General features: G+C 36.8%; 1 protein-coding gene across 3 annotated transcripts in view; it reads left to right on the top strand.

Moving 5' to 3' along the window:
- The window catches only part of CCDC126 (coiled-coil domain containing 126), a 39,566-nt gene extending 23,272 nt beyond the window's left edge, over positions 1 to 16,294 (top strand). For all 3 annotated transcript variants that reach the window (XM_028163534.2, XM_007170310.2, XM_007170309.2), the window contains one exon: positions 14,473 to 16,294. In XM_028163534.2, coding sequence (XP_028019335.1) covers positions 14,473 to 14,657 — 185 coding nt within the window. In that variant the 3' untranslated portion in view covers positions 14,658 to 16,294. The remainder of the gene's footprint in view (positions 1 to 14,472) is intronic.
- Positions 16,295 to 18,077: the final 1,783 nt, after the last annotated feature.

An 18,077-nucleotide genomic window follows, 5' to 3' on the forward strand; every position in this document is an offset into this window, starting at 1 on the left:
TCGCCACAACTAGAGAAAGCCCGCACACAGCAACGAAGACCCAACACAGCCAAAAATAAATTAAAAAAAAAGTTTTTTAAAAATTTCATTAAAAAAAAGAAATTTTGATAGGAATTAGTATAAATACTACACAGTCATTTTCAGAAAATAGAAGGGGAGGGAACACTTCCCAGTTCAGTTATGAAGCTAGTATTATCTTTACACCAAAACCAAAGACAGTATAGGTAATTAAAAACTACAGACCAATACCCCTCATGAATATAGATGTGTAGATCCTTAGGAAAAACTTAGCAAACGGAATTCAACAACACATAAAAAGAATTAAGATGAGCCCTGAACCAAGATGGCAGAGTAAAAGGACGTGCTCTCATTCCCTCTTGCGAGAACACCAGAATCACAACTAGCTGCTGGACAGTCATCGACAGGAAGACACTGGAACTCACCAAAAAAGATACCCCACATCCAAAGACAAAGGAGAAGCCACAATGAGATGGTAGGAGTGGTGCAATCACAGTAAAATCAAATCCCATAACTGCTGGGTGAGTGACTCACAAACTGGAGAACACTTATACCACAGAAGTCCACCCACTGGAGTGAATGTTCTGAGCCCCATGTCAGGATTCCCAACTGGGGGGTCCGGCAACGGGAGGAGGAATTCCTAGAGAATCAGAGTTTGAAGGCTAGTGGGATTTGATTGCAGGACTTCTACAGGACTGAGGGAAACAGAGACTCCACTCTTGGAGGGCACACACAAAGTAGTGTGCACATTGGGACCCGGGGAAGGAGCAGCGACCCCAGGGGAGACTGAACCAGACCTACCTGCTAGTGTTGGAGGGTCTCCTGCAGAGGCGGTGGGGGGGGGGCTGTGGCTCACCGTGGGGACAAGGACACTGGCAGCAGAAGTTCCGGGAAGTACTCCTTGGTGTGAGCCCTCCCAGAGTCGGCCATTAGCCCCACCAAAGAGCCCAGGTAGACTCCAGTGTTGAGTTGCCTCAAGCCAAACAACCAACAGGGAGGGAACGCAGCCCCACGCATCAGCAGTCAAGCAGATTAAAGTTTTACTGAGCTCTGCCCACCAGAGCAACAGTCAGCTCTACCCACCACCAGTCCCTCCCATCAGGAAACTTGCACAAGCCTCTTAGATAGCCTCATCCACCAGAGGGCAGACAGCAGAAGCAAGAGAAACTACAATCCTGCAGCCTGTGGAACAAAAACCACATTCACAGAAAGATGGACGAAATGAAAAGGCAGAGAGCTATGTACTAGATGAAGGAACAAGATAAAACCCCAGAAAAACAACTAAATGAAGTGGAGATAGGTAACCTTCCAGAAAAAGAATTCAGAATAATGATGGGGAAGATGATCCAGGACCTCGGAAAAAGAATGGAGGCAAAGATCGAGAAGATGCAAGAAATGTTTAACAAAGACTTAGAAGAATTAAAGAACAAACAGAGATGAACAATACAATAACTGAAATGAAAACTACACTAGAAGGAATCACTAGCAGAATAACTGAGGCAAAAGAACAGATAAATGACCTGGAAGACAGAATGATGGAATTCACTGCTGCGGAACAGAATAAAGAAAAAAGAATGAAAAGAAATGAAGCCAGCCTAAGAGACCTCTGGGACAACATTAAACACAACAACATTTCGCATTATAGGGGTCCCAGAAGAAGAGACAGAGAAAGGACCAGAGAAAATATTTGAAGAGATTATAGTTGAAAACTTCCCTAACGTGGGAAAGGAAATAGCCACCCAAGTCCAGGAAGTGCAGAGAGTCCCATACAGGATAAACCCAAGGAGAAACGTGCCGAGACACATAGTAATCAAATGGGCAAAAATTAAAGACAAAGAAAAATTATTGAAAGCAGCAAGGGAAAAATGAAAAATAACATACAAGGGAACTCCCATAAGGTTAACAGCTGAGTTCTCAACAGAAACTCTACAAGCCAGAAGGGAGTGGCATGATATACTTAAAGTGATGAAAGGGAACAACCTACAACCAAGATTACTCTACCCGGCAAGGATCTCATTCAGATTCAACAGAGAAATCAAAAGCTTTATAGACAAGCAAAAGCTAAGAGAATTCAGCACCACCACACCAGCTGTACAACAAATGCTAAAGGAACTTCTGTAAGTGGGAAACACGAGAGAAGAAAAGGACCTACAAAAACAAACCCAAAGCAATTAAGAAAATGTTCATAGGAACATACATGTCGATAATTACCTTAAATGTGAATGGATTAAATGCTCCACCCGAAAGACACAGGCTTGCTGAATGGATACAAAACCAAGACCCATCTATATGCTGTCTATAAGAAACCCACTTCAGACCTAGGGACACATACAGACTGAAAGTGAGGGGATGGAAAAAGATACTCTATGCAAATGGAAATCAAAAGAAAGCTGGTGCAGCAATACTCGTATCAGATAAAATAGACTTTAAAATAAAGAATGTTACAAGAGACAAGGAAGGACACTACATAATGATCAAGGGATCAATCCAAGAAGAAGATATAACAATTATAAATACATATGCACCCAACATAGGAGCACCTCAATACATAAGGCAACTGCTAACAGCTATAAAAGATGAAATCGACAGTAACACAATAATAGTGGGGGACTTTAACATCTCACACCAATGGACAGATCATCCAAAATGAAAATAAATAAGGAAACAGAAGCTTTAAATGACACAATAGACCTGATAGATTTGATATTTATAGGACATTCCATCCAAAAACAGTAGATTACACTTTCTTCTCCAGTACGCACAGAACATTTTCCAGGATAGATCACATCTTGGGTCACAAATCAAGCCTCAGTACATTTAAGAAAATTGAAATCATATCAAGCATCTTTTCTGACCACAATGCTATGAGATTAGAAATGAATTACAAGGGAAAAAACGTAAAAAACACAAACACATGGAGGCTAAACAATACGTTACTAAATAACCAAGAGATCACTGAAGAAATCAAAGAGGAAATCAAAAAATACCTAGAGACAAATGACAATGAAAACAGGACGATCCAAAACCCCTAGGATGCGGCAAAAGCAGTTCTAAGAGGGAAGTTTATAGCTATACAAGCCTACCTCAAGAAACAAGAAAAATCTCAAATAAACAATCTAACCTTACACCTAAAGAAACTAGAGAAAGAAGAACAAACAAAACTGAAAGTTAGCAGAAGGAAAGAAATCATAAAGAACAGAGCAGAAATAAATAGAAACAAAACAATAGCAAAGATCAATAAAACTAAAAGCTGGTTCTTTGAGAATAAAAACAAAATTGAAAAACCATTAGCCAGACTCATCAAGAAAAAGAGGGAGAGCACTCAAATCAATAAAATTAGAAATGAAAAAGGAGAAGTTACAACAGACACCGCAGAAATACAAAGCATCCTAAGAGACTACTACAAGCAACTCTATGCCAATAAAATGGACAACCTGGAAGAAATGGACAAATTCTTAGAAAGGTATAACCTTCCAAGACTGAACCAGGAAGAAACAAAATATGAACAGACCAATCACAAGTAATGAAATTGAAACTGTGATTAAAAATCTTCCAACAAACAGAAGTCCAGAACCAGATGGCTTCACAGGTGAATTCTATCAAACATTTAGAGAAGAGCTAACACCCATCCTTCTCAAACTCTTCCAAAAAATTGTAGAGGAAGGAACACTTCCAAACTCATTCTATGAGCCCACCATCACCCTGATACCAAAACCAGACAAAGATACTACGAAAACAGAAAATTACAGACCAATATCACTGATGAATATAGATGCAAAATTCCTCAACAGAATACTAGCAAACAGAATCCAACAACACATTAAAAGGATCATACACCATGATCAAGTGGGATTTATCCCAGGGATGCAAGGATTCTTCAATATGTGGAAATCAATCAATGTGATACACCTTATTAACAAATTGAAGAATAAAAACCATATGATCATCTCAATAGATGCAGAAAAAGCTTTTGACAAAATTCAGCACCCATTTATGATACAAACTCTCCAGAAAGTGGGCATAGAGGGAACCTACCTCAACATAATAAAGGCCATATACGACAAACCCACAGCAAACATCATTTTCAATGGTGAAAAACTGAAAGCATTTCCTCTAAGATCAGGAACAAGACAAGGATGTCCACTCTCACCACTATTATTCAACATAGTTCTGGAAGTCCTAGCCACGGCAATCAGAGAAGAAAAAGAAATAAAAGGGATACAAATTGGAAAAGAAGAAGTAAAACTGTCACTGTTTGCAGATGACATGATACTATATATAGAGAATCCTAAAGATGCCACCAGAAAGCTAGTAGAGCTATTCATTGAATTTAATAAAGTTGCAGGATACAAAATTAATGCACAGAAATCTCTTGCATTCCTATACTCTAATGTTGAAAAATCTGAAAGGGAAATTAAGGAAACACTCCCATTTACCATCGCAACAAAAAGAATAAAATACCTGGGAATAAACCTACCTAGGGAGACAAAAGACCTGTATGCAGAAAAGTATAAAACACTGATGAAAGAAATTAAAGATGGTACCAATAGATGGAGAGACATACCATGTTCTTGGATTAGAAGAATCAATATTGTGAAAATAACTATACTACCCAAAGCAATCTATGGATTCAATGCAATCCCTATCAAATTACCAATGGCATTTTTTATGGAACTAGAACAAAAAATCTTAAAATTTGTATGGAGACACAAAAGACCCCGAATAGTCATAGCAGTCTTGAAGGAAAGAAACGGAGCTGGAGGAATCAGACTCCCTGACTTCAGGCTATACTACAAAGCTACAGTAATCAAGACAATATGGTACTGGCACAAAAACAGAAATATAGATCAATGGAACAAGATAGAAAGCCCAGAGATAAACCCACACACCTATGGTCAACTAATCTATGACAAAGGAGGCAAGGATATACAATGGAGAAAAGACAGTCTCTTCAATAAGTGGTGCTGGGAAAACTGGACAGCTACATGTAAAAGAATGAAATTAGAACACTCCCTAACACCATACACAAAAATAAACTCAAAATGGATTCGAGACCTAAATATAAGCCTGGACACTATAAAACTCTTAGAGGAAAACATAGGAAGAACACTCTTTGACATAAATCACAGCAAGATCTTTTTTGATCCACCTCCTAGAGTAATGGAAATAAAAACAAAAATAAACAAATGGGACCTAATGAAACCTCAAAGCTTTTCCACAGCAAAGGAAAGTGTAAAGAAGAGGAAAAGACAACCCTCAGAATGGGAGAAAATATTTGCAAACGAATCAACGGACAAAGGATTAATCTCCAAAATATATAAACAGCTCATTCAGCTCAATATTAAAAAAACAAACAACCCAATCCCAAAATGGGCAGAAGACCTAAATAGACATTTATCCAAAGAAGACATACAGATGGCCAAGAAGCACATGAAAAGCTGCTCAACATCACTAATTATTAGAGAAATGCAAATCAAAACTACAATGAGGTATCACCTCACACCAGTTAGAATGGCCATCATCAGAAAATCTAGAAACAACACATGCTGGAGAGGGTGTGTAGAAAAGGGAACCCTTTTGCACTGTTGGTGGGAATGTAAATTGATACAGCCACTATGGAGAACAGTATGGAGGTTCCTTAAAAAACTAAAAACAGAATTACTGTATGACCCAGCAATCCCACTACTGGGCATGTACCCAGAGAAAACCATAATTCAAAAAGACACATGCACCCCAATGTTCACTGCAGTACTGTTTACAATAGCCAGGTCATGGAAGCAATCTAAATGCCCATCGACAGAGAAATGGATAAAGAAGTTGTGGTACATATATACAATGGAATATTACTCAGCCATAAAAAGGAACGAAATTGGGTCATTTGTAGAGAGGTGGATGGATCTAGAGACTGTCATAGAGAGTGAAGTAAGTCAGAAAGGGAAAAACAAATATCGTATATTAATGCATATATGTGTAACCTAGAAAAATGGTACAGATGAACCAGTTAGCAGGGTAGAAATTGAGACACAGAGGTAGAGAACAAACGTATGGACACCAAGGGGGGAAAGCTGTGGGGGGTGGGCGTGGTGGTGTGATGAATTGGGCGATTGGGATTGACATGTATACACTGATGTGTATAAAATTGATGACTAATAAGAACCTGCTGTATAAAAAAATAAGTAAAATGAAATTTAAAAAAATAAAATCAAAAAATTAAAAAAAGAAAAAATAAATAAATGGATTGAACTCCCTAATCAAAATACATAGATTGGCAGAATGGATTTTAAAAAAACCCAGGATTTAATTATATGCTGTCTATAAGAGATTCACTGTGGATATAATGACACACATAGAAGTTTAGGACCCTTATCAATAGGACTGGTGTCCTTATAAGAAGAGAAATAGACATGAGATGCATGCACAGAAAAAAGGCCACATGAGGACACAGTGAGAAGATACCCATCTGCAAGCCAAGGAGAGATGCCTCTGGAGAAACTAAACCGGCCATAGCTTTGATCTTGGGCTTCCTGTCTCCAGACTGGGGAAATATAAATTTCTGTTGTTTAAGAAAAAAAAAATTATGGCAATTTATTTTATATGCATTTCAAATAAGTGATTAAAAGGTTATATGTATGACCCTAAAAAAAAAAAAAAGAATTAAATACTGTGACCAAGTGGCATTTATTCCAGGGATGCAAGGCTGGTTTAATTTTCAAAAATCAATCAGTATAGGGACTTCCCTGGCAGCCCAGTGGTTAAGGCTCCATGCTCCCAATGCAGGGGGCACAGGTTCAAGACCTGGTCGGGGAACTAAGATCCCACATGCCACATGGCAGGCGTAAAAAAAAAAAAAAAAATCGATCAGTGTATTCCATCATATTAACAGGCTAATGAGAGGGAGGTGGGGGTTACTGTAAAAGGGCAACACAGGGATTGTTGTGGTGAAGGAAATATTCTGCATCTTGACTGTACCAGCATCAGTACTATAGTTGTGATGTATGTAGTTTTACAAGATGTCACTGTTGGGGGACACTGGGTAAAGGGTACAGGAATTTCTGTATTTGTTATCTCTTGCAACTATATGTAAATGTACAGTTATCTCAAAATAAGTTATTTACCAATTAAGAAAAAAACTAAACAAACCTGTAAAATGAATAGTCCTTATATTCTAAACCTGTTAGAGGGAAGTCAATCTCAGAATTCCTATTAGAAGTGGTTTTAATGTGGCTATTTAAAACGTAGATTATTCATGATTTGTATTATTTAGTCAAATCCATTATCTAGCTTTTGTTTTCTCACTTAAGAAAAATTAGGCTTATTTTATGTACCTAGGCATTTAATTTGTATTTAAAGTTTGATGAGAACATGTCGATCTACTCATGAGACCTAAACAGTGTGCCTTGCAGCCTTAAGTAGGGAAGTAATAAAATATTTGTTGAATGATATAATTTATTCAGCACTCAGTAGGAGAAGGTAGCTGTATTAAAAATGTAAAGGACTAAACAATTAATGTACATTTAATTACAGAGTTTATGAGGCTTTTGAAACCACTTTTACCTAGCAGTTTGCTCTGATATTTGAATTTGTTCATATTGCTTAGGAAGCATTCTTGTTTTATTGCTAGCTTCATAATAAAACTTTACAGTGAGTAATTCACTTTGATAATCAAGAAGTGACTTCTAAGTTTTCTCCCTTGTACAATTAAGCAGATGTTAGTGGTGGTAAAATATTAATTTGAATTTGAAAAATATTAATAAGGAAAAGTTTTTGACTTAGATACTTTAAACACTTCTGTTTTTTTTTGATTTTTTTTAATGGCTGCTTTGGGTCTTTGTTGCTGTGTGTGGGCTTTCTCTAGTTATGGTGAGCGGGGGCTACCCTTCGTTGAGGTGCGCTGGCTTCTCATTGCGGTGACTTCTCTTGTTGTGGAGCACAGGCTCTAGGTATGTGGGCTTCAGTAGTTGTGGCATGTGGACTCAGTAGTTGTGGCTCATGGGCTTAGTTGCTTTGTGGCATGTGGGATCTTCCCGGACCAGGGATCAAACTTGTGTCCCCTGCATTGGCAGGTGGATTCTTAACCACTGTGCCACCAGGGAAGTCCCACACTTATGTATTTTATTTTCATTAGTCATTTTTGCATTTTACTACAATTGAATTTCTTTTTTGTGTACACGTGGCTATTTTTATTTGTATCTGCCTCTCTTCACATTAAGAATACAAATAATAAAACCTATTGAGATGTAAATAAGAGATAAATCAACAGAGACCTATAAGTATGGGGTCCACAAAGGCATGTGTACTTGGTGTTTGTGCTGGTCCTTTTCCTGGTTGCCTTCAGATTTATTCCTTTACTTTTCTCTGTTTTGTATCTCAAGGGAGGGTGATTCTAGTAGGTGGCACTTTCTCAGTTCCTAAATCAACTAGCTACTGCCTGGGTTCAGCCAATGAGAAGTACTGGCAGGAATTCGGAATGTAGGAGGAAAAGAGAAGCTAGGGTATTTTTCTCCCTTTCTGCCTCAGGTGATGTCGCCTTTGTAGCGCCAGCTTCTGCCAGACTGACTCCTTGGCTCTGTATTCCACTAGGTGTCCTTGGACTTGGGCTGTTGTAACATTACTGATTTTTCCCTCTGTTCCTTAGGCTTGGGATGATAGTGGCTTCCTGCTGTGCCTCACAATCTCTGATTATGTTTATTGTAGCAAGAATCTTTTTATATCCAATATCTTTAGTATATTTAATAGCATTGTAACCTCCTTTTTTGTTTTGTTTTGTCATATTCATTCGTTTGTTTTATTTTTTAGATTCCACTATATCCTCCTTTTGATTTTTGTATACTGTGAAATAATTGGGCTAGGTGCTATTTTGATAGTATGTGTGTTCTTATGTGCCTTTGTATTAGCCTGTTTTTTGTTGTTTTTCCCTTAAACTATTTGATTTCTTCTCCCAGAGTAGGGAAACTTAAAGCAGGAGCAGAGCAACCTTAAAGGATTTTATTTCCTAAGTCTGATTCTTCATGTTAGTCTCAACCATGATACCGCCTACCAAACATGAATCAGACATTCAGCAAATGTTCATTTCCAACATTTGTTGACTGTCTACTATGTGATAAAGCATCAAGCTGGATGAGCTGAGTAAAAGGATATAGTATGGTCTTCCACTTCCAGGTTGTTTTTAGGGGTTCTGAACCGGGTCCCGTGGTAGGAGTTCTTATTGCTAGCACTTTCAGTGATAGGGCTTTGTGGGGAAGTACTGTGGACTCCCATATAGTGTAAACATATAATTCCCATAACTATATAGTCACATGAAATGTAAACAGAAAATTGTAATGTGAATCTAGAGAAAGGGTGAGTTTTGTTATGTTCAAAGGGATCATTGTGGTTTTTCAACTAACTGATTTTATATCATTGAGCAAAGTAATTTAGATTTCTTAGCCTTCTAAAATATTTTATTAAAACAACTGATTTTAGAAAATTTGAAAGGAGGATATATGATAATTTAGAACATTGTTAAAGTAATATATAGTTGTTTCTGATTAAACCCAACTTTTCCTTTGAGTACTTTTTTGATGGAAAACTGATTACTTAACTTACAAATTATAAGTTTAAAATAAAATGAATTTTTCCAAAGAGAATTGGTGTAAGCATTTATCAAAGGCTGTGGACACCACTATTCTGCAGCATCGTAATAAAATATAAGCAGGAAGCTCAGATATATGCTACATGGATTTTAGATTGGAAACGTAGTGGCCTTTGTCACTGTTATAACCCAAATTATTTGTAATAAAAAAACCTGACAGTGTGTGTGTGTGGAAAAAAAAAAGTGTATGCATGTAGAAAGTAATAACATAAAAGGGAAAAATTATTGTGGTAGGCTGAAGATATATATACATTTCCTCTAAAGAAGCAATAGTCAAATGCAATGTGTAGATTTCATTTGAATCCTGATTCAAACAAATCAACTGTAAGAAGACATTTTTCAGGTAATCAGGAAAATCTGGATATGGACCAGGTATTAAACTACTTAAAATAAGAAATTACTATAAATTTTTTTAAGCATGATAATAGCACAATGGTTAAGTTCTTTAAAAGTTAAAGGTGCATTCCGAAGAATTTACAGTGAAATGACATGATGTCTGGGATTTGACTTAAAATACTGTTGGAGAAAAAAGGTGGAAGGGGAGAGATGAACCAAGAATGGCAAAATATTGTTCATTGTGAAAGCCAAGTGATGAGAATTAGGTCCATGAGTACTCATTATACTGTTCTATCTCTCCTTGTGTATGTTTGAAATTTTCCAAAATTAAAAACATTGAAAATGTTAAAAACAAAATCATGAGATACAGTATATCTACTCACCATTTAGACACCATAGAGGTAAAAATATATATATGTATTCTTTTTGCATCTGTGTTGTAGTGGAGAACCCTGAGTTTGGGGCCTTGGAGGCGAAAGACTGGGGTCTGAATTCTAGTTTTCCTACCTGCTAAAAATGTTTACTTTTTCAATCTATTTTATACGGAAAAAAATAGACATGTTTACTGAATATTACAACAACTAATAACAAGTAAGGTTTGTTGAGACCTTATTGTGTACCACACATTGAGCTAAGCCTTATGTATCATTTAATCCTCATTACTAATGAAAATGTTAAATAATGTATGAAAAAAAACCCCTGATGTGCACATATACATATATATGTATATATATACGGACACAAATATATATATATATATAAAATACACATACAATAAATTTGTTTGTATTTGATTTTAAAGAACCCCAACTTTTCCTTTAATTGCTATTCCTAACTATAACTAATCAGTGAGGAGGCTGTACCTTTATAATTCATGTCGCACTTCAGCTTGGTGTCAAACCTCTGAGGGCTTTAGCTTCATTTTATGTTAACATGATGGTAAGCTCCCCACCCCAGTCTATTCTATGGAGGCTTCTCTGGCCTGGGTTGCCTGCTTCTTCAAATATTATACATGAGGTGGCTGCCAGGGAAAAACAGATCCAGCAGTTATCTTTTAGTCTTGTTGCTGGAAGATTCTTTAAAATATATATTTTTTAACTTACCAAATACTATTATAACTCTTGATTGAAAGGTCTTAATAAAGAAACGCCCCCCCTCTCCCTAATCTTTTATTTTGAAAATTCTCAGTCTACAGAAAGTTAGGGAAAATTATGTGGTAAACATCATATATCTTTTCTCTAGATTCATCATTTGCTAAAAAGTTTTCTGTATTTTTATCTTTCCTTCTCTATACAAATATATATGCTTTTAGGGGGTACCAGTTGAAACAAGTTGTATATATCGTGACATTTTATCCCTAAATACTTCTTATCAAAGAATTTTTCTTATACTTTTCTTCTTGTGCATACCCACTAAACTAGAATATTTAAGTGTTCATGATGAATGATGCCGAAAGATACACTGCTTGATTTCCTCCATCACTGGACTTTCTCCAAATAGTTTTTCCCCTCACTTTATATTACATTGATTTTTTTGTTGATTTATTTCTAATCACTTTTTACAACCACCTGCTACCACTACTCTCACTACTCCTTTCTGAAATCTGTTTTGCTTTTTTCACTTTAAGAAAATTATGGTAAAATGTATGTAACATAACATTTGCCATCTTAACCTTTTTTTTTTTTTAATTAATTATTTATTTATTTATTTATGGCTGTGTTGGGTCTTCGTTTCTGTGCGAGGGCTTTCTCTAGTTGTGGCAAGCGGGGGCCACTCTTCATCGCGGTGCGCGGGCCTCTCACTATCGCGGCCTCTCTTCTTGCAGAGCACAGGCTCCAGATGCGCAAGCTCAGTAATTGTGGCTCACGGGCCCAGCTGCTCTGCGGCATGTGGGATCTTCCTAGACCAGGGCTCGAACCCGTGTCCCCTGCATTGGCAGGCAGATTCTCAACCACTGCGCCACCAGGGAAGCCCTTAACCTTTTTTTTTTAACAAAATTTATTTTATTTGTTTATTTTTGGCTGCGTTGGGTCTTCGTTGCTGCACGCGGGCTTTCTCTACTTGCAGTGAGCAGGGGCTACTCTTTGTTGCGATGCATGGGCTTCTCATTGTGGTGGCTTCTCTTGTTGCAGAGCACAGTCTCTAGGCACGCCGGCTTCAGTAGTTGTGGCTCGCGGGCTATAGAGCGCAGGCTCAGTAGCTGTGGTGCACAAGCTTAGTTGCTCCACGGCATGTGGGATCTTCCCAGACCAGGGCTTGAACCTGTGTCGCCTGCATTGGCAGGTGGCTTCTTAACCACTGCACCACCAGGGAAGCCCTTCCATCTTAACCATTTTTAGGTGTACAGTTCAGTGGCATTAATTATATTCAATGTTGTACAGCCATCACTACTACCTAAAACTTGCATCACTCCAAACAAGAAACTCTGTAACCTTACCATTAAGCAGTAACTTGCCATTCCCCCCTTCCCCTGGTCTTTGGTAACCTCTAATCTACCTTCTGTCTCTACGTGTTTTTCTATTCTAGGTAGTCCAAATAAGTGGAATCATACAGTATTTGTCCTTTTTTTGTCTGGCTTATTTCACTTTGCATAATGTCTTCAAGGTTCATCCATTTTGTATCATGTATCAGAACGTCATTCCTTTTTTTTTTTTTAAAGATTTTTTTTTTGATGTGGACCATTTTTTTTTTTTTTTTTTTTTTAATGAGGATCTTGAATCAGATGCGTATGTTTGATTGATTGATTGATTGATTGATTTTGGCTGTGTTGGGTCTTCGTTTCTGTGCGAGGGCTTTCTCCAGTTGTGGCAAGCGGGGGCCACTCTTCATCGCGATGCGCGGGCCTCTCTCGTTGCGGAGCACAGGCTCCAGACGCGCAGGCTCAGCAGTTGTGGCTCACGGGCCCAGCCGCTCTGCGGCACGTGGGATCTTCCCAGGCCAGGGCTCGAACCCGTGTCCCCTGCATTAGCAGGCAGATTCTCAACCACTGCGCCACCAGGGAAGCCCACGTCATTCCTTTTTATGGCTAAGTAATATTCCCTGTATGTTAATACCACATTTTGTTGATCTTTTGATCTACTGATGGACACTTAGGTTGTTTCCACCTTTTGGCTATTGTGAATAATTCTGAAATAAACATTGGTGTGCAAGTATCTCTTTGAGTCTCTGCTTTCACTTTTTTGGGGTAGATACCTAGGAGTGGAATTACTGGGTCACATGGTCGTTTTATGTTTAGCTTTTTGAGAAACTGCCGAACTATTTTCTGTGGTGGCTGTGCCATTCTATATCCCCACCAGCAGTGTATGAGGGTCCCAGTTTCTTCACATTTTTGCCAATGCTTATTTTCCTTTTCTTTGATTATAGCCATCCTAGTAGACGTAAAGTGGTATTTCATTGTGACGTTGGGTATCTTTTCATGTGCTTATTGTTCATTTGTGTATCTTCTTTGGAGAAATGTTTATTCAAGTCCTTTGCTGATTTTAAAAATTGAGTGGTTTATCTTTTTGTTGTTGGGTTTAGGAGTTCTTTATATGTTCTTGATACTAAGCCCTTGTCAGATATATGATTTGCAAATATTTTCTTCCATTCTCTAGATTGTCTTTTTACTTTCTGGATAATATCTTTTGATGTCCAAAAGTTTTAAATTTTGATGAAGTCCAATTTATCTGTTTTTTCTTCTGCTTCTGCTTTTTCTGATAGCTTAGTAACAGAACCATCAGCAACTTTATGAGTTGTTGTTAAATGATTTTTCTCCTGATCACAGATTAGGGTTTGAGCTGCCTTTTTTGGTCCAGGATCAACAAAAAATAACAATATTAGTTGCCACTGACTGAATACATAATATGTGTTAGGTGCCATTGGGAAACCTGAGAAAAGAGGATTCTAAGGAAGCAAAGGGTCAAAATTTCATTCTTATCAGGTAAATTCTACTGAAACCCTTTAACCTCCCAGAGAGATTAGAAGATACAGTCTTCCCCATCATTTTCTAGTCAGAACTAGTATCTGTACTGCACTGATCAGGTTCCTGGCATCTGCTCTGGATCCTAGGCGGCTCCTACACTTCAGCCTGTGGAGGTTCCAGGTTTCTTGTTTCTGCATTTCCTTGAATTTCTTACTTAGCTCAGCTAGTTTTTTACCTTACCTGCCTAGTCCACAGTCGTCTTTACAGACTAAGAAACTCAAAGTAAATGGGTTCCTTACAGAGGGACTAACATTTTAAACCAGCCTTTAAATCTGTTTTATTGCACTAGAAAAGTGAGTTTCCCCACATTTATAACTCTGAAATTCCATTAAGAAGCTCTGTATGTGATGCTATTCATTAAAACAGTTAGGCTTTTTCTATGTGTGGTATGAGTGCTTTCCCTCTCGTATATTTTCTTTTGGATGACTCGATAATTGTTCACTTTTCCCCTCATACTATGAAAACACAAATATTAAGTGCTCTATCAGTATTTAATATGGTTTATTCTCATTTTTTTTTCCCCTAGCTGATCTAAAAAGAACAATTGCTGTCCTTTTGGATGACATTTTACAACGTTTGGTAAAGCTGGAGAACAAAGTCGACTATATTGTTGTGAACGGCTCAGCAACCAACACTACCAATGGTACTAGTGGGAATCTGGTGCCAGTGACGACAAATAAAAGGATAAATGCATCAGGCAGCATTAGATAGCAGTTGAAGATCAGCTTGTGCTGCTACGTTCACCGTGGATTATATCCTATGGCAGAAAAGCTTTTATATCGCTGGCTAGCATAGAGTAATACTTTACAATAAAACCTCTACGCATTTTCAAGGAATATGCTGGATTCATGGAACTCTAATTCTGTATATAAATTTTAAAAGTTATTAGTTTGCTTTCAGGCACAACTCTTCAACGCTGTACTATATCCTTAAAGGGAATTTGGTAACATGGTTGATGTAGTAAGCAGGTAGGTGATCTTTGTATAAATCTTTGTGTTTGAGATCAAGTTGAAACAAAAACACTGAAAGACATGGATTCATTTCTATAAAATATTTATTTAAATATATAACATGTTTTTCAGACAAGTGAAGAATATTGTTACTGAATCATTCTGTCGTTTGTTATCAGTAGATGTGACTGTTTGACTAATACTATTAGAAAATGTGCTTACTTCCAGTACTTACTATATTTTGTTATTCAGATTATGAGCAGAGAGAAAGGAAGTATAATGTTGAAAATAATGTTTTGAAATCATGACCCAAAGAATGTCTTCATTTGCACTATCCCTTCAGAATAACTGGAGGTTAATTATTGTATATTTTTAAAAATTACGTTTATAAGAGTATAATCTTGAAATGGGTAGTAGCCACTGTTCGTAACCTATTCTAAACATTGGGACAGTTAAATAACATTAAAATAGTAATCTCTAATCTCATACGTAACATTTTCTTATATACTTATGTTCTGAAGAATAAAAGATTTTTATGATGAGATTAAAAATAAGTATTAATTCATGATTTTCATGTACAAGAATGTTAATTTAAAAGTGTAACCCTTTGATTATGTTGTCAAGAAAGCACATTATTTCCATATTTTGGTAATTTTTGCTTATATTATATTGGCAAGGGAGAGAGAAACTGAGATATTTGTGAGACTGGGACTCTTAAGGACTTTAGCCAGATGTACATAATAAAAGTATTTGTGTTGCATTAAATTGCTTGGAAAATGGTAACATTATAGTACGTAGAATATCCTGCTTTATGAAATTTTGGATTTGTATAATAGATACGTTAGATATTCATTTTATATAATGAACACTTAAAAATAATTAAGAATGTTTAAAATATAATTTAAATTATGAAGATGGACTATCTTTTCAGGAAAACAGCTATTCTGTATAGCACAAGAGATCTTAATCTTGGGTAATTCTACTATAGAGCAAAGTACACCTTTATTTAAATTTACCTTGTAGCAAATTTAATTGCCATATGGTGCCCTATGTTTCATAGTATTTATTCTCTATAACAACTGCTTAAGTGCAGCTAGCTTCTAGATTTAGACTGTATTGAATTTAGTTTTAGATATTGTATTGTTCATTATTACAATGTACTACCAGACATAGTAGCAATAATTATAATGTTTTATTAAAGTAAGTATGAGAAAATATTTCATGAAAGGTATCTTTCCAGACTCTTCCCTGTACCCTACCTTTATGTGAAGAAATTATTTATATACCATTTCCAGGTAAAGTTTGGAATAATTGTTCAGTCTCTCATTAGATGTTGACATTTTTGTTTTTTGTTTTTGTTTTCAGGGATGAAATAAAATGTATTATTTGTACTTTAAAGTATTATCATAAGTTTTTTCTTTAATGGTGATTGTGCATTTAATAAATGGTAAATGATTAAAAGGAATCTTAGATAATTTGGGTTTTGTTCCATGAATTCCAGATAGCTGTTTCAAAAGAGAAAAATGGAAGATTGCCTTGTTCAGGTTAGGAGAGTCTGAGTTTAGGGATTGATGGGAACAAATCTGGGGATTGTGTTTGGAGGTGGTTCCTAGGCTTGTACTGTCAAATCGAAGTTTACTGTTGAGTTTTTTTAAATTTAAACTTAAATTTTTAAATTTTTATTTTATATTGGAGTATAGTTGATTAATAATGTGTTTCAGGTGTACAGCATAGTAATTCAGTTATACATAAACATGTATATGTTCTTTTTCAAATTCTTTTACCATTTAGGTTATTACAGAGTATAGAGCAGAGTTCCCTGTGCTATACAGTAGGTCCTTGTTGGTTATCTATTTTAATAGCATTGTATACACGTCAATCCCAAACTCCCAATCTGTCCCTACCCCCCACCCTTCCTTCCTGTTAACCATAAGTTTGTTCTCTAAGTCTGTGAGTCTGTGTCTGTTATGTAAATAAGTTCATTTGTATCTTTTTTTTTTTTTTAGGTTTCACTTATAATCTGATATCATATATTTATCTTTCTCTGTCTGACTTACTTCACTTAGTATGATAATCTCCAGGTCCATCTGTGTTGCTGCAAATGGCATTATTTCATTCATTTTAATGGCTGAATAATATTCCATTGTATATATCTAACACACCTTCTTTATCCACTCCTCTGTTTAAGCAACATTTAGGTTGCTTCCATGTCTTGGCTATTGTAAACAGTGCTGCAGTGAACATTGGGGTGCATGTATCCTTTCTTGTTTTTAAAAAATTAATTAATTAATTAGTTGATTTTTGGCTGCATTGTGTCTTTGTTGCTGCATGTGGGCTTTCTCTAGTTGCGGCGAGCGGGGGCTACTTTTCATTGCAGTGCACGGGCTTCTCACTGTGGTGGCTTCTCTTGTTGTAGATCACAGGTGCTTGGCATGCAGGCTTCAGTAGTTCTGGCTCGTGGGCTCTAGAGCACAGGCACAGTAGTTGTGGCGCACGGGCTTAGTTGCTCTGCGGCATGTGGGATCTTCCCGGACCAGGGCTTGAACCCGTGTCCCCTGCATTAGCAGGCAGATTCTTAACCACTGTGCCACCAGGGAAGTCCCACATGTATCCTTTCAAACCATGTTTTTCTCAGTTATATGCCCAGGAGTGGGATTGCTGGATCTTATGGTAGCTCTATTTTTAGTTTTTTAAGGAACCTCCATACTCTGGCTGCACCAGTTTACATTTCCACTAACAGTGTAGGAGGGTTCCTTTTTCTCCACACTCTCTCCAGGATTTATTTTTTGTAGACTTTATGATGATGGCCATTCTGACTGGTGTGAGGTGATATCATAGTTTTGATTTGCATTTCTCTAATAATTATCAGTGTTGAACATCTTTTTATGTGCCTCTTGGCCATCTGCATGTTTTCTTTGGAGAAATGTCTATTTAGGTCTTCTACCCATTTTTTGATTGGGTTGTTTGTTTTTTTCATATTGAGCTGCATGAGCTGTTTGTAAATTTTGGAGATATTAAATCCCTTGTCAGTTGCATCGTTTGCAAATATTTTCTCCCATTCTGTGGGTTGTCTTTTTGTTTTGCTTATGGTTTCCTTTGCTGTGCAAAAGATTTTGAGTTTAATTAGGTCCCATTTGTTTAATTTTGTTTTTATTTTCATTACTCTAGAAGACAGATCAAA

This window comes from Balaenoptera acutorostrata, chromosome 7, assembly GCF_949987535.1.
Source record: "Balaenoptera acutorostrata chromosome 7, mBalAcu1.1, whole genome shotgun sequence".
Lineage (NCBI taxonomy): Eukaryota > Metazoa > Chordata > Mammalia > Artiodactyla > Balaenopteridae > Balaenoptera > Balaenoptera acutorostrata.